The sequence below is a fragment of the Crotalus tigris genome, unplaced genomic scaffold (assembly GCF_016545835.1).
Source record: "Crotalus tigris isolate CLP2741 ecotype Arizona unplaced genomic scaffold, ASM1654583v1 scf7180000019648.599848, whole genome shotgun sequence".
NCBI lineage: Eukaryota > Metazoa > Chordata > Lepidosauria > Squamata > Viperidae > Crotalus > Crotalus tigris.
Window position 1 is genome coordinate 126,598 of NW_024097640.1, and position 21,853 is coordinate 148,450.

Genomic DNA, 21,853 nt, shown 5'->3' on the forward strand with positions numbered 1-21,853 from the left:
AGGTCCACAAGACGGTTCACCCCTTACAGTCGCCGGCAGCCCTTTCGGGCAGGGACAGCAACAGAGTCGGCACAACCGTACCGACCGGTCGCTCCCAAACAGGAGCGTTCACTGGACAGGACAGGTTATAGAGACAGGTCCAGGTACCAGCCACAACCCAAAAATTCCTTTCGTGGCCGAGGGGGTCGGTCCTTCCGCCAAGGCAAATGACTCCGAGGGAAATCCCCCCATTGGCGGCAGGCTCACTCACTTTACTCGCCAGTGGAAAAACACGACCACAGACTCCTGGGTGTTGCGTACCATAAGGGAAGGCCTGTCCCTGGAGTTCAAATCCATTCCTTTCAATCACTTTGTGTCTTGCCCAGCCATGAGAAACCCAGTAAAGAGGGGACTCATGGAGGACGCTATACAGCATCTTCTAGCCATCAAGGCGATAGAGGAGGTTCCCCGAAGCCAGGCAGGGCAGGGATATTACTCAATCCTGTTTGTAGTCCCAAAGTCTTCGGGGGGATGGAGGGCAATCCTCGATCTCAAGGGATTGAATCTTCACCTTCATTACAAACGGTTCAAAATGCAAACATTGCACTCCATCCTAACCAGTATCAGGCGGGGAGATTTATTAACATCCATAGATCTGAAGGAGGCATATCTCCACATCCCTATTCTCCCAGCTCATCGCAGGTACTTAAGATTCTGCTATCTCAACCGCCATTTTCAGTACAGAGCCCTTCCTTTCGGCCTCTCTTCAGCCCCCAGGGTCTTCACCAAAATCCTGGCAGTGTTGGCGGCTCACTTGCGGCTGGTCCCAGTCAGGGTCCAGTGCTACCTGGACGATATCCTGATCCAGTCCCCGTCAGTCTCAGCCGCCCATTCGGATTTGACCCTCACTATACAGACTCTTCAGGCCCATGGCTTCCTGATCAACTTCAAAAAGAGCCAGATGAATCCATCTACCCGTCTGCTTCACCTGGGAGCAGTAATAGACACGGAATCATGTCATGTGTACCTGTCAGAGGAGAGACGCAGGAGCATCAGGGACTTGGCTCGCAAGGTACGCAGGGACAGAACCGTGGCATTAGCCACACTTTCTCAGCTCCTGGGCAAACAGATCTCATGTATAGCAATCGTGCCGTGGGCTCGGCTACATACCCGGGAGCTTCAGTGGTTTCTTCTCCCATACCAAAGACAGCATACCAGTACGTCCAAATGACGGGTTCGGGTTCCCCGTCAAGTATGGGTTTCCCTTGGCTGGTGGACTTCATCGGCCGTCAGCAAAGGGACCCTGTTCAAAGAACCCAACCGCCTTCAGGTGACCACGGACGCCAGTCTCTTCAGCTGGGGGGCTCACCTCCAATCCCGGATAGCTCAGGGTCGGTGGTCGCAAGCAGATCTCAAACACAACATAAATTGCTTGGAGCTCAGAGCAATTTATCTAGCTCTTCAAAAATTCCACACAGAAGTCAGGGGCCAGCATGTACTGATTCAAACAGACAACGTGGCTGCAAAGGCCCACGTAAACCGGCAGGGGGGCACACGGTCGAAATCCCTCATGACAGAAGCCCGAGCATTGGGCACCTGGGCAGAGAAACACCTGCTCTCCATCAGAGCCGAACACATTTCAGGGGAGGCAAATCGACAGGCAGATTTCCTCAGCCGGTCGACAATAGATCATTCGGAGTGGATGCTTCATCCAGATATCTTCAGGGAGATATCAGCCAAATTCGGCAGTCCGATCATGGACCTGTTTGCCACCCCGGAGAACGCTCAGCTTCCCAGATTCCTTTCCCGGTTCCCTTCTCGGGGAGCAGAGGGAACGGATGCGCTTCGCAGCAGATGGCCACAAGGCCTATTGTATGCCTTCCCCCCATTGCCTCTACTTCCTGCAGCAATCAGGAAGCTCCTGGAGGAACAAGCGGAGGTGATCTTCATCGCCCCTTACTGGCCCAGGAGACCATGGTTCGCGGATCTGGTGAGTCTTTCATTTTCAGCTCCATGGAGGATTCCCGACAGCCAAATAAGGCTGATACAGGGAGATCTACAACATCCAGATCCACAATGGCTTCAACTGACCACCTGGCACTTGAACGCCGCGCCCTAACCAGGGAATCTTACTCAGCGGAGGTGATTGCTATGATACAGGCGGCCAGGAGACCGGCAACGAACCGGCTTTATGACCATACGTGGAAGCATTTCAGTCAATGGTGTGATAAGGAACACGTAAGTCTATCACAGGTGACGATTCCCAGGGTCCTGGAATATTTAATGGAGGGCGTCAACAAGGGGTTGGCACCCAACACTTTGCGCAGACAGTTAGCAGCCCTGTCCTCAATTTTGTCATGGGACTCCTCGAGCTCCTTATCAAGACATCCAGCCATTCGGGCTTTTCTTAAAGGGGTCTCGAATACCAGACCGCCTGTTATTCATAGGTATCCCTCCTGGAACCTACCCCGAGTGCTTCACTCCTTTTGAACCACTCAAAATGTGCTCATTACGACATTTGTCATTCAAGGTCTCCTTTCTCATTGCCATTACCTCGGCCAGGCGCATTTCAGAGTTAGCGGCCTTGTCGGTTAGAAAAGACCTATTCACATTCCACAAGGATAGGGTAGTTCTCAGGCTTGACCCTTCATTTATTCCAAAGGTTAACACGGTTTTCCATAGGGCACAGGAGGTTATCTTCCCAAATTTTTGGCCTCACCCGTCACATTAATTGGAACAACGCTGGCACACTTTGGACGTAAGGAGGGCCTTGCGATGTTATATCAAGCGCACTAAGCCCTTCCGTAAGTCAGAAACTATTTGTGTCCTTTCAGCCTTCGTCTATGGGGCAAAAGGTTTCAGCTTCCACCATAGGGAGGTGGATAAGGGCCTGTATTTCAAGCGCTTATGTTTCCCTGGCCTTACCAGTTCCTCCTCATGTGATGGCTCACTCTACCCGCAGTGCTGCTACAACTGCAGCATGGGCAACACAGTCGTCCATTGAGGACATATGCAGGGTGGCGACATGGTCGTTGCCATCTCCATTCATTAGACATTACCGTTTAGACAAGTTTGCTTCAGCTGAGGCCGCCTTTGGTAGACGTATCCTACAACAAATAGTCACACCATTGGGGGCCCGGCCCCTACTGACTCCCACCCTTAGGGACTCAAGAAGCTTTGGTACGTCCCATTGGTGGATTCTTCTTAATCATGCTGGAGAAGGAGCGTTGGCTTACCTGAACGCCTTTTCTCAGCATGATGAAGAAGAATCCACGCCCTCCCTAAGTAGAAGTCAGTCAGGTCCGGGTGGGATGGTTGTTCTGTTAGTTGTCGTTACTACCTGCTTGAGAGTCATCACGTTGTACTGTTGTCAATGGCTTCGCCCGTCGATGAAAACTGGGAGGTCCCCAGATAATGAGGAGGCGTGACAACTTGACAACTTGGTCTGATTGGGCAGTAGGACTAAGATAACCCATTGGTGGATTCTTCTTCATCATGCTGAGAAAAGGCGTTCAGGTAAGCCAACGCTCCTTTCCTGAAACAAAAATTGACTAAACAAGTTTTAAAGTTATACCCATAGAAAACTAGCTTTGCGATGGATTTTTAAAAAGGGGATCCAGGAAGATCTAATAAGCCAGCAAGCTTAATGTCTGTTGTGTGCAAACTGATAAGAAACAGCAATCAAAGAAAATTTAACTAAGCATGTAGAAACACACTTAAAATCAGCATGGATCCTGTTCAGTCAACCTGCTTAAGAACATTTATGTAGGCTAAAGGGGGCTTTGGTATGATTCAGTAGGGTTATTGATACACTCTTTTGTTAATCAATACTGCTATAATATAAACTGAAACTTAACAGTAGGGCATGCCCATGGAGTCCTAGGAACCTTTAAATTAAATATTGAATCAATGTGCTTTACATTATAGAAAATTTGCTTATAAATCAGAGAAAGAGACAGAATGGCTTTTTTTTCTGCTGGATTGGAATGTTCCAGAGTATTTTTCTTTTCAGTGTACCATCAAACTAAACAGTTCTCATAGATAGGCCAGCTGTGGAAGTGAGTAAAACCCTGGTAGAGTGCTGTGAAATATTGGCTTACCTCTTCTGCTTTGGCTGCTGTTCCCAAAACCTTTTCTTGCTTTATAAGAGGAGAATATGAATATGTGCTTGTGATGCCCCTATACTTTTTTTCTTGGAACTTATGAAAATAAAGAAAGGACTAAAGGAAGATTTAGCTACGAATGAACTAATTCTGTGACTCCTAATCAAGTTTAGAGTCAAAAGGCGAAAACTAGAAAAAAAAAAGATAAAGCAGCCCAGTGAAAAATTAAGAAAGAGACTTCTTAGAACCCTAGCAGATTGAAATAACAATATTTTATTCTTCCAATTAGACTTGTACCATCAGCAAACCTATTGCAAAAATCATAGGAATATTCAGAAAAAAGAGAAACTTTTAGTAATGATTGGTCATTTTGTGCAATCATTCTATTCATTTTAATAAACATACTTGCCTGTGGAAATTAAGCCTATGAGGGTCTATTGACAATGGAGTAATACAAAATGTCTGACTTATATGAGTATCTAATTGATGAAATATTATTGAAGCTTTTATGTATTTGTAGTCATTTTTTTTTCAAAACCAAACCAAACATGTTTATGAGAATTTTTTTGTAAAAAAAAAAAAGTATAACCTTAAAATTTAGTCTGTTTTGAATTTCGGGTAAAAGAAATCTACATAACTATGGAAAAATGTATTGCCATATTTGAGACAGGAGCTAATTGGCTTAGAATTTATTTTATCTGATCAGGGTAGGCTTCTTTCAGCTGAAGTACTTTTTTTTCCCCAGCATGTTTGATCACTGAAACAGAATTTCCTGCCCCAAACCACTTATTGTTGGATGATCTGTCTTTCTCTGCTTATACACTGCCTTAAGGACCACTTATGTCTTTATCTGTTATCTTTTGTCATTGCAAATAATATCTGTTTTCTTCACAATGGAAAGCATGATTGTCCAACCTTTTGGCTTACCCGGGCCACATTGCGCTGCATATAAAATATATAGTTAATATATATAAATAACAAACTTCCTTGGATTTTTAAAATATTTTTATTATCTTGTCAGCCTGCATTACTAGCTATCCAAGGCCACATGCAGCCTATGGGCTGTAGGTTGGACATGCCTGCTGTAAAGCTTTTACCTTGTTTTCCTTCTATCATTAGGAAATTAACATGTTACAATTTCTGTCTCATCATAGCTTAATGTGTCATTGAACTTGAAAGCATTAAAAGTAACACTACATCTGGAACAAAACCCCAAATAGACCTGGCTCCGGGAGTATAATTACAAATCTAACTGATTTTGTTTCTTCTAATTAAGAATGCATACAAAGAATGGAAATTAATTAATAAAGTTTATGTTGGGAACATATATGTTCTCAATTCTGAGTATGGCTTTGTTACAGATACAAGTCATTGTACAGTAATGTTTTATCTTCATTAATGTAAAAATAAGTTTGAAGAATATGGAACTAGTAAAATTCCCATCATAAGGTTTATCGTTTATGTTGGGATTATGACTTCCACAATTTCTGTTCACTGTGCTGAAAGTTGTGATCCCCAACACATCCTCAGGGAGCTAGGTTGCTAAAGGTAGCCTTACATCATATAACATAGAGTATGTTTTATGGCAACTTTATTTATGTAACATTATAGCATAGAATTACCATATGTTCCAAACTATAAGACAGTTTCTCTTTGATTACCGTAAAGGTCCATATCTTCTGAATATACTTAAGATTTTTTTTTAATTATGAGATGAATCTAATTTTTTCATATATGATGTTAAATAGCAGAATATATACTGACAGATATCTATAACAGGTTGACTAGTCTATCTTTTGGATATTCCCAGGTTATTAAAATTATATTCAGAATATTGCACTAATATGCATATTAGCTACAGCCTACCAGCATGCAAAGCATTCTTTTGAAGCATTTAGCTCATTCCTTCAGTTTCACCTCTTTGCCCTTTGCCCTTCAGAATCACTAACTACTGCTTGGGTTTGAAGGTAATTCTGTTGTTTATTTTTCTGGCTCAAACTCCAGGAAAAAATAAAGCTTGATGCTGAGAGGGAAAAACTAGAAAAGCTTCAGGAGCTTTACTCCGAGCAGAAGACTCAGCTTGATAATTGCCCCGAGTCCATGAGGGAACAATTACAGCAGCAGCTTAACAGGGTCAGTAGCATGGATGTGGTGTTGTTTTAGTGATTATAATCAGATCAAGTCCAGAGACGTCTAACCAACTCTTTTTCATGGCTTCAGTGCTGTTTTTCTATATTGCTGTTAAGAATGTAAGTGCATGGTGACAACTAAACAGAATGTCAAAAGCTGGATTAACAATGGCTATGCACTACAAGCTTCAAACATTAGTCATCTAAGGCTTAGCACTGTGTGGCATTGAACACTGAAGATCTGTATGACTGAGTAGGAGTGGAATTTTGATATTTAATCAGATTAGAAATCTATAAGATCTGTCTGTAGATGAGGAAAGAATTCTCAATTAGGCATGAATGACTATTTATTTAATTCTTATTGCAGCATTAGAAATCTTAACTATGCATATTCATTTTGAAAATTAAGACATGTATAAAATAGGTCCTTCCCCCAAATGATTCTTTTCTATTAGATTGTATTTTAATCATTCCATATAATTTTATGACTGCCTTGGTTTAATTTTATACAAACATTGTGAATTTAAATTTATAACAGAATAAAAAAGAAGCATTAGTGGGAGATTTGGGAATATGGAAAGGTTATTTACATTAGAACCATCAAACATTTCCAGATCAGATTATTCTGAGAGCAAAATCGATTTTTTTTCTTCCCTTAAGAATGAAATTTGGTTAAAAAAAAACCAATCTGAGCCATGAACCTGAAGTCAAATAGTTTAGAACTGTTTATTCATGATTCAAGCTACAATCATGCCCATTCTAAATTGCAACAATTCTTCACATTGGCATCCCCCTTAGTTTAATTTTAAGGTTTTTTTTTTTTTGAAATGCATATTTAGCACTCTAAACACCTGTTCATGATACTAGTCTAAAATAAAATAATGGATCTGTTGTCATTGATTATTTTGAGGGTGTATATGATAATTTTAATTTCAGGTCTACAGGTATTTTAAAAAACATGCTTAAATAGACTTAGTCATGCTTAAATAGACTTAGACCAGAATTAAAAATTAAATCTCTAGGATTATGCTTGGATTTGGATTATGCTTTATGTCACTTTCACAAGCAATAATATCCCTTTAAAACTGATACATTTATTTTTTCTTATTGAAGGATGCAGACTTGTTGGAGGTAGAAAGCAAACATTTTGAAGATTTGGAATTTCAGCAGCTTGAAAATGAAAGCAGATTAGATGAAGAAAAGGAGAATTTAACCCAACAGCTTCTGCGTGAAGTTGCTGAATATCAACGTAACATTGTCAGTAGAAAGGTAATTAAAAAAAAAACAACAGATCATTATCTTTGAATAGTTTAGTTATGTCAACTGATTGCAGTTGTTAACCTAAACAAAAGTTAGCAATTTACTAACAATTCAGTTAATTGTTAAGTTTTAGATTTGCTCACTAAGGTTTAATAATTATTTAAGATAGGAAAAATAATCTAAAGTAATATATTTCCATTTCTTGGTTTCTTAACAAAAAGGTTTGGGGTTTTTTTATTTTTAAGAGAGATGGTGCCTTTCCCAGAAATGTATTTGTGTTTGTACATGTGTTCCATAACTTTTCATATAGTTATATCCTCCCATGATTCTTCTCTTTTTACTTAGTCTTCTATTTTGGAGTAGCAGTAGAAGTAGTATTGATAGTGCCAGCTATTAGTGCTGCTAGAATATGCAAGCATGTGAAGTCCAATCACAGGACTTCTACTAATATAAAAAAATAAATAAATTACAGCAAAATGTTGCTGGTGTACAACTTTAAGTCTTCTCTGTAAATTTGTGTAAAGTTGACTTTTAGATGGGTAGGAATTGTATGAACAATATTCTGAAGCTGATATTAAGTATTATTAACATTATTTTTATGATAGGAAAAGGTTTCTGCTCTCAAAAAACAAGCAAATCACATTGTACAACAAGCACAAAGAGAACAAGATCATTTTGTGAAAGAAAAAAACAATTTAGTAATGATGTTGCAGAGGGTAAGCAATTCCTCCTTGTTCTTCCAAGAACTTAATTAAATTTTAAATGATAAATACCAATTATATTATGTTGCACAACTTCCTCTTAAACAAATTTATGTAAACACATTTTAGTATGATACCATGTATCATACAGAGGTCTGTAATATATACAGTTCAATGAAGAAGTGAAAAATGTATATAGTGAAGCCAACTGTACCTGCGTTTTCCATAATAGTGGAATGTATATGAATCTTTACATTACCATGCAGTGGATTTGATACCAGCAGATTTATCAGGAAAAGTACAAGCGTGTTTGTGTATATCTAGGGTTTGTAGAGGGAAATGTTGGTATTAAAACCAACCCAGCCAATAAATTTGGAAGGATATCTGTATTGTCTATACTGTGAAGATGGAAACACGTTTTGAAAATGCATTTGGTCAGCGGTTCAAATCTCACCGGCTCAAGGTTGACTCAGCCTTCCATCCTTCCGGGGTAGGTAAAATGAGGACCCAGATTGTTGGGGGTAATGTAAATATATATATATATATATATATATATATATATATATATATATATATATATATATATAATATATATATATATATACACCACACACACCACACACACACACACACACACTTGTTTACTGGTGTACACCGCTTAGAGCAGTGTTTCCCAAACTTGACAATTTTAAGGCATGTGGACTTCAACTCCCAGAATTCCACAGCCAGCAACGCTAGCTGTGGAATTCTGGGAGTTGAAGTCCACATGCCTTAAAATTGTAAAGTTTTGGAAACACTGGCTTAGAGAATGCTTGCACTTAAAGCGGTATATAAGTCTCATAAATAAATAAATAACTCATTTTCTACAGGAGAAAGAAAATCTTTGCAATCTAGAAAAGAAGTATTCCTCACTATCAGGAGGTAAAGGATTTCCTCTGAGTCCCAGCAGTCTAAAAGAGGTAATGTGAGATTTGGGGAAAAGGGTTTGAAACAATATGGTAACTGCCTCATTTTTCATATTATGGCAACCGTTTTATAAAGTTCATTGAAAAATGACACGCACTTTCCTACTTCTATGGAAGAGCTGATTAATTTTAATTGCTAATATTTTAAAGGTGGTCAGTTATTTTAAGGAGGATTTTCTAATAAAATGTGACATAGACATACGCACTAAAAGGAAATATGTATTATTTTGAACCACAAACCTTTACATTCCAGACATTCTGCCTAAGCTTTTGGATCAAGGATGGTTGGGCAAGTTCTAGGATTTGAATGAAACAAAATCCAGAGGAATCATAGACTATTTTAAACGGCATGTAGTATAAGACTATAAGTGTGGTGCTGAAATAATTGGCCTTCCAAATGATCTTCAGTTTCCTTAGATTTCATGTCCATTTTTTTCATCTTACTCCATTTGCATGCATATTTCAGTGATCATTCATTTTTTGATTATGCAGACATTCATTGTTAGTAGAGTTGCACTAGAATGTGACATATTAGAAAGGAAGAATGGAAAATCAGACTCTTGGAGTGCATCCTTTCAGTTCTTGCTTGTGCCTAAAATTTTTCTGCTACTGTTGCTGCTACTCTAACCACTTACTTATTTTTACTGAGAATCGCAGCTGTTCTAATCATTGTAGGTCAAAATAGACTTCATTAGAGTATTCTGCAAAACATTTGATTGCAAACGTATCCCTAAATTATTAATGGTTCATGAATTTATTTTGATGGAATGGAAAAAGTGAGATTCTATCATATTTTTGTTTCATCTAATTACAATATGGTAGTTTATTGATTAGGGAGCTTCATATTTTAAAAGACTTTGTTTGCTTTTAAAAAAACAGCTTAATTCCCGTTCTTTATTGGGATCATGCTTGACAATTCAAATAGTCAAATTTTCTGAGTGCCACATATTTAAAAGTTTTTCTAGAATATGGTAGTGTTTTAAGCAGTTATTATATTAAAGTGAGATAGTGAAAATTGTAGTAAATTTAAAGCATGGAAGACTCAGCATAGATGATTGAAAAAATATGTCACAAAATGGTTTGGTAATATAACAGCATTGGCTGTATCACTCTAAACTAACCTTCACAGAGAATTTCAAAATTTAATATTCTTGCATGCCTTTTGCTTCTTTTGTATGTTTAACCTCTGAATTCCTCCTTTTAGGATTTTGTGAATGTAAATGACATTAGTGACCCGCATGGCAATTCCACGAATATCTCCCCTTCCACTCAGCCCCCCTCTGCTGCTGCTGCTGCTCCCACTGAACTTTCCACAGCTGGCCTGATAAGCCAGTCACAAAATAAAGAGGTTTGTTGGAGAGACATTTCCCATGTGTAAACATTATGCTTTCAAATTTTATTCCCTTGGGGTTCACAGGTTGTAATAAACCTTTTTATTAATTAAAAAGCTGAATAGGGAGTTGAGTTAATTTTTCCCCTATGGGTCTCTTTCAGGAACAGATGTTGTATGTATGTCTTGGGTATATCTTCTGTCTTCCTTCTTATGTTCTTTTCCAGAGTGTTGATAAAGTAAACTGGGTCATTATTATATTCTCATTGAATACCTTATGTCTGCACCATTCCCATTTTGATTTCCAGGAAAAACAGCAAAGCAAGCTCTATTTTTCCCTTGTAGGATATCACAAACCTAATATCAAAATATTAGGTATGGTGGGAGAAAAATACCATTTGTTTATTTGTTCTTCTCTGTAAACTGCTAATAACATTTCATGCATCTGATAAAGTGAGCTCTGGCTTAAAAAGCTTTTCCCATAATAAACGTCTTTGTAGTATTTGCATCTTGTATGTATTTTTAAAACTTTCATACCATTTCTTTTTGTCTATGAAGCTAAGATCACCTTTCTGTTATGGATCTGTGATTCCTCACTCTCTCTCTCCTCGCCCTCTTGCACAACTCTCATCAGCCGACTGGCCTGAGGTCAGGGCTGCCAATGTAGAGTCTTTTCCTTTACCTGATACACCACCACCTCTACCAGCTAAGAAACACCGAAGGGAACCCCAGGTAACATGCCAGAAGGCAGGCTGACTTGGTAATGATATAATTATCGTTGCATGCCCAAGTTTGAAAAAGTGCATGGAAAGTAGCCATTAGTCAGCTTTTCAGAACCCTAAAGGTCTGAATCTATGGTCCAATGCCCTTTCCCTTAAAACTGACTGGTGGAATTCTAGCATTTATAAAGGATTTTGCACACAGAGTTCTATGTATATTAGTTGGGAAAATTTGCATATGCATTTTGTTAAGGACCACCCACTTAAAAATCTTACGCATGCAGAATTTATTTATTTAGACCAGTGTCTTCACTCTTTAACAGTTTTATGTTACATTGACATATTCAGTGCTGATTAATAATATTACAGTCCTTTTTCTGTAAAACTAGGAGTTAAAGAGATGATTTGAACATAACTGTTTAAATTTATCTTCATTAACATTTTGAATGACTATTGTCTCATTCTGATATCAGCACAGTAAATAATTATATCTATAGTGTGAAACATTAAGAATGCTTCAAAAATAACTTGGAAGACACATTTGAAGCTTACAAACAAAGTACTCTGGAATCTGTTGCAAATCTGAGATTATATTTCAGTGTAGAATACACTCATGGGATTTGTAGCCCCAAGTTGTCTTCTTTGAGTAGATCCTAACTTCCATGAACATTGCATTTTTATTTCATAGTAAACTTTGCTGGTCTCCCTATGGGTTACCATGGAAGAATAAATTTTAGACTACATTCTTTAGCTTCTTCTGGATAGAATAGCTCAGAACTCTTATTCTTTGTAGTATAGGAAGGTAACTTAAGCAAATCCACAATAAAGGAATTAGGTATCACAAATTGGTACATTGATTGGGTAAGCTGTAAAATAGGTTAACAGGACTGAGATTTATCGAGTAAGAGATTATCATTTAGCATGCAGTTGGCAATAGTTAGCATTAAACTAACTTTAAGAAACATTACCCCTGTGAAATCTTCCTTTCTTATTAGTAAATGACCACTTCTATTATACTGTGCATTTAAAACACACTAGAGCAAATAGAATCACAAATAAAAGACCAGTGTAAACTTTTTGTTTTTTTATTCAAAATGTATTTTATATCAAAATGTATTATATGTCCCACTGTTTTTATTCAAAAATATTTTTGGTATTTAAAATCACAGTGAAGTATACTATTCTCTTCGCTTATATTCAGCTACTATTAAATGGAATAGAGGATTTATGACAATTATAATCACAAAATACAAAAGATGTATCATATTTATCCCATTAATATAAGAATGTATTACTGCAGTATATTTACATTAAAATTACTTTTCTTGTAGAAATTATTCATGTAACAGAAAATAATTTAAGAAGCTACCTTATCGGTATTCTAATTTTTGTGAATCTGGAGATGTTCTATTTTTACTTGAGTTCTGCCTTTGGCAATTTTCAGTTCAGTTTTAAAATTAAATTATGACTTTTCAGAAACATCAACAACATTCGTAGCATGTCATCACACTAGAATTTTACATGCTATTATTTATTTTAAGCATTTCCGAAATTTGGAAGAGAGAAAGAAGCAGCATAAAGAAGGCATGTACATGAGTGATACTTTGCCCCGCAAGAAGACAGCTCCTCCCATATCACCTCATTTCAATAGTTCTACTCTTGGACGAAGTGTTAAGGTAGGTAATTGCTCAAAGAATGTCTTTGGATTTTGAGTTAACGAAGTTCCATTGGTTTCAATAGAATCTTAGTCAGCTTGAATGATGGCCTTCTCTTCACACATGCATACCCTTTTCCAATAATTTCATTCCACACTGGTGATTTACAGTGTAAATCCTTGTAAATTTAGTCGAAGTAATTCTCCCTCTACTTTGTAACATTGATCTACAAGGAGAAAGCCTAAAGTTCATTTGAAGAATTTATATATAAAAAGTAGTAGCTCTAAATGGCTTTTTTTTTTTTTTTTGACAGGGTCACCTGCCACTTGGACAAAGCAGTAGTTGTGGCAATATAATTCCTCATTGTTCAGGATCTATGACCAAGGATTTGGAGTCAAGGAGAACACGTAAAGGTAAAGATATTTAGAATTATTCCATATATTTATATGCAATAATATCCTAATATAAATCCTATTCACATTAACATTCACATTAAGTACATATTTCCTTTAATTGAATAAACACACAATAAATTAATTCAACTTCATTCAGCTTTAAAACCGTTAAAGCTGAATGAAGCTGAATTAATAATTGTAATAATTGTAGTTTGAAAATCAAGGGCACATTCCCACCTTTACATCTTATTTCTGCATATAATACATATGTATTCTATACCTTTATAGAGTAAAATACACTGGGAATATCTTTATAGATGCTTACATTCAGTTTTCTTGCACTTGGAAATTTTAGATATTGGGTGAAAAACTGGAAGGTTTTCTTCCCAAGATATGCCTAATTTTATTTGGCCTGTTGAGTGAGCATTTGGTATCTAGCCAAATCTGTGACTACCCTGTTGGACTAGAAGTTATATATAGTAAGGGATGTACACTGTCATTTTAAACTATTTCTAATGTTTAAGACAAAGTAGAAAAAGCTGTAATTAAAGTATTACAGTATAACTTATGCTTATTAATGTTCATAACAGCAACAGAAAATATGTAGACAAACAAAACTGTACTCTCATCTGCCTTCTCTGATTATAAAATTAGACAGTTCAGTCCTAACATTACTTAATTAAAAGTAATATCCACTAAATTTAAAAGGATTTGTGCACTTAGGTACCTATTTAAAATACAAGTAGTCCTCGACTTACAATAGTTCATTTAGTGAGTGTTCATAGTTACAACAGTACTGAAAAAAGTGATTTATGACTGTTTGTCACACTTATAATGGTTGCAGATCCCCATGGTGACACGATCAAAATTCAGCCCCTTGGCAACTGGTTCATATGTATGATGATTGCAGTTCTCCAAGTTCATGTGATCACCTTTTGTGACTTTTTGAAAAGCAAGGTCAATGGGAAAGCCGGATTTACAGTAACAGCCCTGTTACTAACTCAACAACTGCAGTGATTAACTCAACAACTGTGGCAAGAAAGGTCATAAAATGGGACAAAACTCACTTAACAACTGTCTCACTTAGCCAATAAATTTTGGGCTCAGTTGTGGTCGTAAGTCAAGGACTACTTTAGTTGATTTTTTCTAATTTAATTTATTATGTGTACTCCCTATAGAGGCGACTTTAACTCTTAGAAAACCTATATTCAGTATCTAAAATATGTTTAATGAAATCACATGTTTTGATAAAGACTGTAATCCAAAATATGTTGAAGAAAAAATCTGTGATAAGAGAAATTGTCAACCTTTTTTTCCAAGTTCCATTTCTACAATTACATTTCTTTCTATATTTGTTTAATTTGTGCATCTCAGTAAGAATATTTGGTTTTAAAGAATTATTTAATATTTTAAAATAATTTTTTTTTTCCTTTCCACTGTTTGTGTCATTAAAATCAGGTAAAAGCAAAAAAGGTATGAAAAACATTTTCTGTGGTGTTATATGCTTGATTTACATTACTAATGGCAGAGGGGACACTGTCAAGTTGTTCAGAATCAATATGTGTGGACATTTTGAATGTTCTATTCCACTCAAAAACTTAAGAAAGGTATTAGGATGTAAACAATCTCATGTTTAAATCATACATACTGTCATATATATTAAGAATGTCATAAGATGGAAAACAAGACTATGCCCACAGGCTTTTCCCTCAAATCTGTGGAGAAAGAGAGAGTTACTGCAGTGGAGGAGGCTGTGGAGGTTGATGCCATCAGGATTCCAATTACAGCATTTATTCAGTAGATTCCTATTTCTGAAACGCTTGAAGATAATGAATCCAGTATTGAAGCTAGATCAGTTGAAACCCCCTGCTCTTTTCTGCCTATATTTATTAATCGTTTGGGTATAATGTAAAGACAGCGTACAAGCAAACTCTTCAGGTTTATGTTAATTAATCTAGTTTTTATTTGCAGATAGAACAGGCCAGGTTCACACAATGCAGCTAGGTCTTGCAAAATATGTTGACAAATCTAAACAATTGTGGCTTAGTCTGACAGCACAAAAATATTGACATCTATGTAATAACCAATATTGTTTTCATGAAAACGCCGACACTGATTAATAAACTCAATATTTGCTTAATTTTGAACACAAGATATAAATATATAATATGCACACAATTGGAAATATAGCCTGGCATAGAATAAAAGTAGCATAGATTTGTAGTGAGCTCTCTCCCCCCCCCCATCTGATTTAGAAATTTGGTTCTCTTCCAACCTTAATTTGCAGAAGACAAATTCATGTTTGGCTATCTAAATAAAAAGAAAGTTCCCCTATGAGTCCTGTTATAGCCTTGTGGAAGGAAAAATGAATTTTCTTATTACCACTATAGCACACAAAGATACTGTAGGCGTTCTCCTCATTTCATTGACTCATCTTTTTCCCATGTTTTCCTAAAAATATAAACACTCTTGAGATGATAACATGAAAGGCAACCATACATGTAGAAGAACTAGCTGCAATGGCAACTACTAATTCTCTGGATTGGCAAAACTTTTTAAAATTATTTCTATTAGCATATAAAAAGAATCTCTAATCCACCATAAACAAAAATGGACTCTTGACTATGTTCTTTGGTTTGGTTTGCACTTTTTTGTGTGATTTCAATTCTGATCTGTTATTAATAACAATATAATAGGTTTCTATTTTAATTTCAATATTTCTGACAACTGTTTTTTCTGCTTATTATTATGCTACTGTCAATTAACTCAACTTACTTAGTTTTTTTTTTTTGCAAAACAATTTTTCCTTGAATTACTGTTGAATTGAGACATTATTTTGAGTTTTTCATTGTCATGCTAATGTTAAAATCTTTTCTTTTAGCAAATCCATTCATATTTTTAGAAGGACATCATATATGAATATTTGTCTTAAGTAGGATTGCAGACTAAATAAAAATTAAAAGTGTGAACTTCATTCCGTTTATCAAACTCTAAAATAATTTTGCTTACCCAAATATCTTCTGCCAGCAAATTTAGTAGTTTTCTGAATCAGTATTAGACATGTCACTACTTCCTAAAATATATAATTTAAAGAATTGTTGTCCAAGTATACAATGGTTACTACTTTCATACTATGTTTTTAAAACATCACTTAAATTCAAGGGACACAAGCCTATTCAACATTATCAAAGTTATTTAAATGAAAAGTCCCTTATCAGAAGCAAAATACTTTTGAATATTGGATGTTACAGATGTCCAGTAGAATAGTGATTCACGTTGCAACCTTACAGATGTATAAAAAATAATAATACTAGATCCTCTCTTTAAATGACCTGTTAGCTTCACCCCCCCCCCCTACAGTTCTACAGTTTTGGAGTAATAAAAGTTATAAAACTGTACAGAAGTCTTTTCTCTCTGCTTCCTTGTTTCAGGTATTATTTCAAAGTTGTCCGCCACCACATGCTATGTAACATAAAATAAACTTGTGAGTGTTTGTGTGGATGGATGGATGGATGGATGGATGGATGGATGGATGGATGGATAGATAGATAGATAGATAGATAGATAGATAGATAGATAGATAGATAGATAGATAGATAGATACTGTAGATAGATAGATATACTGTAGATATAGGTCAGTTTATTTTAATTTTACATAGCATGAAATAATACCCTGGGCTGAATCAAGGAAGCAGAGAGAAGAAAGATTTCATTATATGCATACACACATTGAGAATAGAATTCTGGGTTTTTCTTATGAGAATCCTTATTAGCCAAATTTCCAGTATCTAAAATAGAATGTGTATCTGGTTTTTAATGACCATTGTTTCAAATCTAGTCATAAAATTCAATAAAAATGGTTCTTAAAACAGATTAGTTTAATGTATTTGTGTTCACTATCAATGCTGTATTAATCCATCTTATTTTATTTAGTCCTATTATAAAACATAAATCAACATTTTCCTTCTTTTTCTAGGTTATAACCATCAGCATCTCCATGAAGATCAAAGCCAGAAGTCTCCTGAATTCTATAGCAGAACTGCCTCAGAATCAAATATGTATCTGAATACCTTTCATTATCCTAATTCTAACCTGAAAGACCACACCTTTGACACCCTTAGTTTAGATAGCTCGGACAGCATGGAGACAAGTATATCTGCCTGTTCCCCAGATAATATTTCCAGGTACATTGTGGCAATGTTTATTTTTTCCAGAAAATACACAATAATTAAACAAGGAAGTATATTTGATTATTAAATATGAATTTATTAAAATGTAGTTTTGTGGATCTTAGCAAAAACATTTTAGTTTTAGAAATACCCAGTCAATACTGAGAACTATTTATGTAAGCATATATAGTTAATGTAATTGAAAAGATAGGAAATTAGGAATGTTACCTCTCTTCTGTCTATTTCATGACCAATTAATTCTGGTATTTCATCAATTGTTAGCCAGCAGCCATTTCATCAAGATGGAAATGTTTCCATCTTGACTTATTGTTGCAATATAAATCGCTTTAAGTACTAGTATTTTTTTCCCTTCCTTCCATCTCTTATTCTGTGTTCCGTTTTCCTGTGTATGATTTCAATGGTAGGAAGTCTTTTTAGCTAAAGAGTAATAAGTAATTTAACTTAAAATTTACCACAAACTGTATTCTTAATGATGATTTTGCTGGAAACAGCATTTTATCTATAGTATTGATTTCCTTGAAAGCTTCTGAGATCATGTTGTCTCATAAGTAGAATCCTGGTGTATGTGAACATCCATGTTGACTCTCAGGTTAATCTGACAAAAATTGTTCTGCATTTTTGCACTTTTTAAAGGTATTTTTGTTGATTGGTTCTTTGCTTTTTTTGTACATGTGTGGAGAAAAACCATTGGCTAAACAATCCCTTTTGATCAGTAATTCCACTGTGAAAGAAATGGATAGAAAACAATAAAAAGCCTAGAAATATATTTTTAATGAATTGAAATGTTTTATCACAAATTTCAGTTGTTATTGCTGGTTTTCATTACAGTGCCAGCACTGCAAATGTGGCAAGAATAGAAGAGATGGAAAGACTTTTAAAACAAGCTCATGCTGAGAAGACACGATTACTTGAATCCAGGGTAATGATGTACATAGAAACATCAAAGATACTCCATAGTTGAAGTTGTGTGTTCACTAGATTTTGAAATTAGTATATTTTCATAGAATTTGACAGGGCTTGCATTGTAATTAATTGCAATATGATCAGCCAACACAGATTTAACAGTATAGTTACTGAGGTTTATTTATTACAGATTAATAAGAAATACGCAACATGGTCTAGACTTGGTCTGGTAAAATATGCAAATTAAGCTTTTGCTTGAGATAAATCACATGAATGATAAAACGTGGCTTTGATCTTCACGGAGATGCTGATGGTTATAACCTAGAAAAAGAAGGAAAATGTTGATTTATGTTTTATAATAGGACTAAATAAAATAAGATGGATTAATACAGCATTGATACTGAACACAAATACATTAAACTAATCTGTTTTAAGAACCATTTTTATTGAATTTTATGACTAGATTTGAAACAATGGTCATTAAAAACCAGATACACATTCTATTTTAGATACTGGAAATTTGGCTAATAAGGATTCTCATAAGAAAAACTCAGAATTCTATTCTCAATGTGTGTATGCATATAATGAAATCTTTCTTCTCTCTGCTTCCTTGATTCAGCCCAGGGTATTATTTCATGCTATGTAAAATTAAAATAAACTGACCTATACCTACAGTATATCTATCTACAGTATATCTATCTATCTATCTATCTATCTATCTATCTATCTATCTATCTATCTATCTATCCATCCATCCATCCATCCATCCATCCATCCATCCATCCACACAAACACTCACAAGTTTATTTTATGTTACATAGCATGTGGTGGCGGACAACTTTGAAATAATACCTGAAACAAGGAAGCAGAGAGAAAAGACGTCTGTACAGTTTTATAACTTTTATTACTCCAAAACTGTAGAACTGTAAGGGGGGGGGAGCTAACAGGTCATTTAAAGAGAGGATCTAGTATTATTATTTTTTATACATCTGTAAGGTTGCAACGTGAATCACTATTCTACTGGACATCTGTAACATCCAATATTCAAAAGTATTTTGCTTTTGATAAGGGAGTTTTCATTTAAATAACTTTGATAATGTTGAATAGGCTTGTGTCCCTTGAATTTAAGTGATGTTTTAAAAACAGTACATTTACATTAGATCAACTTGTGTTAAAACTATGCATTTTTTAAAAAGCAGACTGTATTCATTTATGTTATGCTGCCTGTATTCCTTTAGGAACGAGAAATGGAAGCCAAAAAAAAGGCACTAGAAGAAGAAAAGTGTCGCAGAGAACAGTTAGAAAAAAGGTTACAAGAAGAAACTAGTCAGCGACAAAAACTAATTGAAAAAGAAGTTAAGATACGTGAAAAACAGAGAAGCCAGGTATGTAATATCTTGAAATAGAGAAAATACTGCTGTTTGAAGGAAGAGAAGTAGCTCATGTACATTAATAGATCATTTTGTTGGACCAACGTTAGAAAGACCTAATTAGAAAGACCAAGTCTACAATGGAAAACATGCTAAACTTATCAGAGACCAGCATACCTATTCTTATTAAAAAAAAAAAAAAAAAAACTAGAGTTAACAATGACGGTTCTATACAAGTGATGAAAATTTAGGGCAAATAGATGAATTCTACCCTGAAAAGATGGAAAAATGGATTTTTTAAAGAAAAATGTGCACATGTAGATAATAAATTAGCGAATAGTGTGCTGTCTGTTGTGAGGATTGTACATTTGTTAAAAATAAGCTAAAATGGCTCTGTACATAGACCATACTTCTCTCTTTTTTAGATGAAATAGGAAGGGAAGATGTCAGGAGAAACTTAAGCTAAATGCAGTTGAAATGGGGTCTTTAAGAACACCCATATTTTTTTCTCCACTTTGCATAATTTTTCTTATCCTAAAAGGGAAGAATGTAATGCTATGCATGTATGAAATGTATAAAAACGTGGACTAATTATAACAATGAATACAGAAAATTTTAATAACATTTTAAATATTAATTGTACCTTTATTTTAGTCTCGTCCCCTGACCCGTTATTTGCCAGTCAGAAAGGAGGATTTTGATCTGCGTGGCCACATAGAGGCAGCTGGCCATAATGTAGAGACTTGTTACCATGTCTCACTCACTGAGAAGACTTGCCGAGGCTTTCTTGTTAAGATGGGAGGGAAAATTAAAACATGGAAAAAACGATGGTTTGTGTTTGATAGAAACAAGAGAACATTTTCTTATTATGCAGGTGAGTTATGGTCTCAGTTTTGACATGGCATTTTTCCTGTTGCTGTTTTAGGTTTATTAAATTCATAAATTCTGTTATTTTTGTAGCTTAAAAATGTTTTGTCTTATTGCTTGCCAGTCTTGTATGTTTACATCTTGGAATTACATTAAAGATTAGAATTAGCGCATTTTCCTCATATGCTGGATATCTAGAAGCAAAGAAATGCCTAGTATAGCTGTATGCATAAATGGAATCAAAACTGATGAACTTATATGCATAAGCTATGAATCGGTATTCTTCAAATTAAGGACCTGGTCACTTATTGTTTTCTAAGATTTTTTGTTACAAGTTATCAGTATTTGGAATCATTGCAGGTTTTTGGCTAGAAAATTAGGACTGTTTCAAGTTCAATTTGAAATATGAGAGGATCTTTTTTCTGCTTGCTTTCTGTAATTGACTATCCTGCATTATGCAGTTTACATTAGTTGATATTATAACAAACCAATAACATTGGCAAGGAGGAAACAGGAGGCTTAACAGCAAGGGATGCCAAAGCAGGTGTAGCCTAAGAAAAATACAATTTGTGTGACTGACTTCAGTATGTGGTAGAACATTCTATGCTAACATCGGTCTTATCAGCCACCTACGGACACATTGTTGATGGCCCATAATCTACAAGATGTCAAGGTCCTCATCAAAATCGATGGACGAACAACACATCCCTCTTAGAGATTAATAATGGCTTTTTCCACCTTTCAATCATTCTAACTAGTATTTCAAACTATAGCTGTTAGCTATGGTTTGAGATAGAGAAATTAAAAAATGCAGTTTTGTACCAAATGGTCAATAATTTTTGGAACCAACTACAGACAGATAGACTGACTGATACATTGATTGGTTGACTGAGTGATAGATCAATCTTAGGACACAGTAAATACGTGTTCCAGATAAGAAATACTGTAACTTACTAGGAATATGCCTCATTGATGTTCTGATGTGGTAATGTATTGTCAAATCAAATTAATAACCAAATAAAACAGCAGTTTATTTTAAATTAAATAGAGGTCTTAATGTTAATCTGCAATCTCTATGATGTCTCAACCCACTTTTTTATTTTACTCTAGACAAACATGAAACTAAATTAAAAGGAGTAATTTATTTCCAAGCCATTGAAGAAGTATATTACGATCATTTAAAGAATGCTTGCAAGGTAAGAAAAGATGTTTATCTTGCTTTTCTTAAAACATATTTTTAAATACACACTAATTATTGTATACAACTTACAATAGAAAAGGCCACTT

At 35.5% G+C, this 21,853-nt stretch overlaps 1 protein-coding gene and 1 long non-coding RNA gene across 13 annotated transcripts in view; one reads left to right on the top strand and one right to left on the bottom strand.

Annotated features, from left to right (window-relative positions):
- PHLDB2 (pleckstrin homology like domain family B member 2) overlaps window positions 1-21,853 on the top strand; it is a 61,128-nt gene that overhangs the window by 35,325 nt on the left and 3,950 nt on the right. For 4 of the 12 annotated variants that reach the window (XM_039364060.1, XM_039364059.1, XM_039364062.1 and 1 more), the window contains 14 exons: window positions 6,087-6,215; window positions 7,325-7,480; window positions 8,077-8,187; window positions 9,042-9,131; window positions 10,342-10,485; window positions 11,026-11,199; window positions 12,728-12,862; window positions 13,155-13,254; window positions 14,695-14,709; window positions 17,213-17,420; window positions 18,255-18,345; window positions 19,568-19,714; window positions 20,354-20,573; window positions 21,677-21,762. In XM_039364060.1, coding sequence (XP_039219994.1) covers window positions 6,087-6,215; window positions 7,325-7,480; window positions 8,077-8,187; window positions 9,042-9,131; window positions 10,342-10,485; window positions 11,026-11,199; window positions 12,728-12,862; window positions 13,155-13,254; window positions 14,695-14,709; window positions 17,213-17,420; window positions 18,255-18,345; window positions 19,568-19,714; window positions 20,354-20,573; window positions 21,677-21,762 — 1,806 coding nt within the window. The remainder of the gene's footprint in view (window positions 1-6,086; window positions 6,216-7,324; window positions 7,481-8,076; window positions 8,188-9,041; window positions 9,132-10,341; window positions 10,486-11,025; window positions 11,200-12,727; window positions 12,863-13,154; window positions 13,255-14,694; window positions 14,710-17,212; window positions 17,421-18,254; window positions 18,346-19,567; window positions 19,715-20,353; window positions 20,574-21,676; window positions 21,763-21,853) is intronic. The other 8 variants (XM_039364064.1, XM_039364061.1, XM_039364065.1 and 5 more) reach the window with 8 other exon arrangements.
- On the bottom strand, window positions 16,016-20,431 carry LOC120317427. Its single transcript, XR_005559231.1, has 2 exons — window positions 20,343-20,431; window positions 16,016-16,309 (listed from the first exon to the last, which is right to left on the bottom strand). It is a non-coding gene; the product is annotated as an uncharacterized LOC120317427 (long non-coding RNA).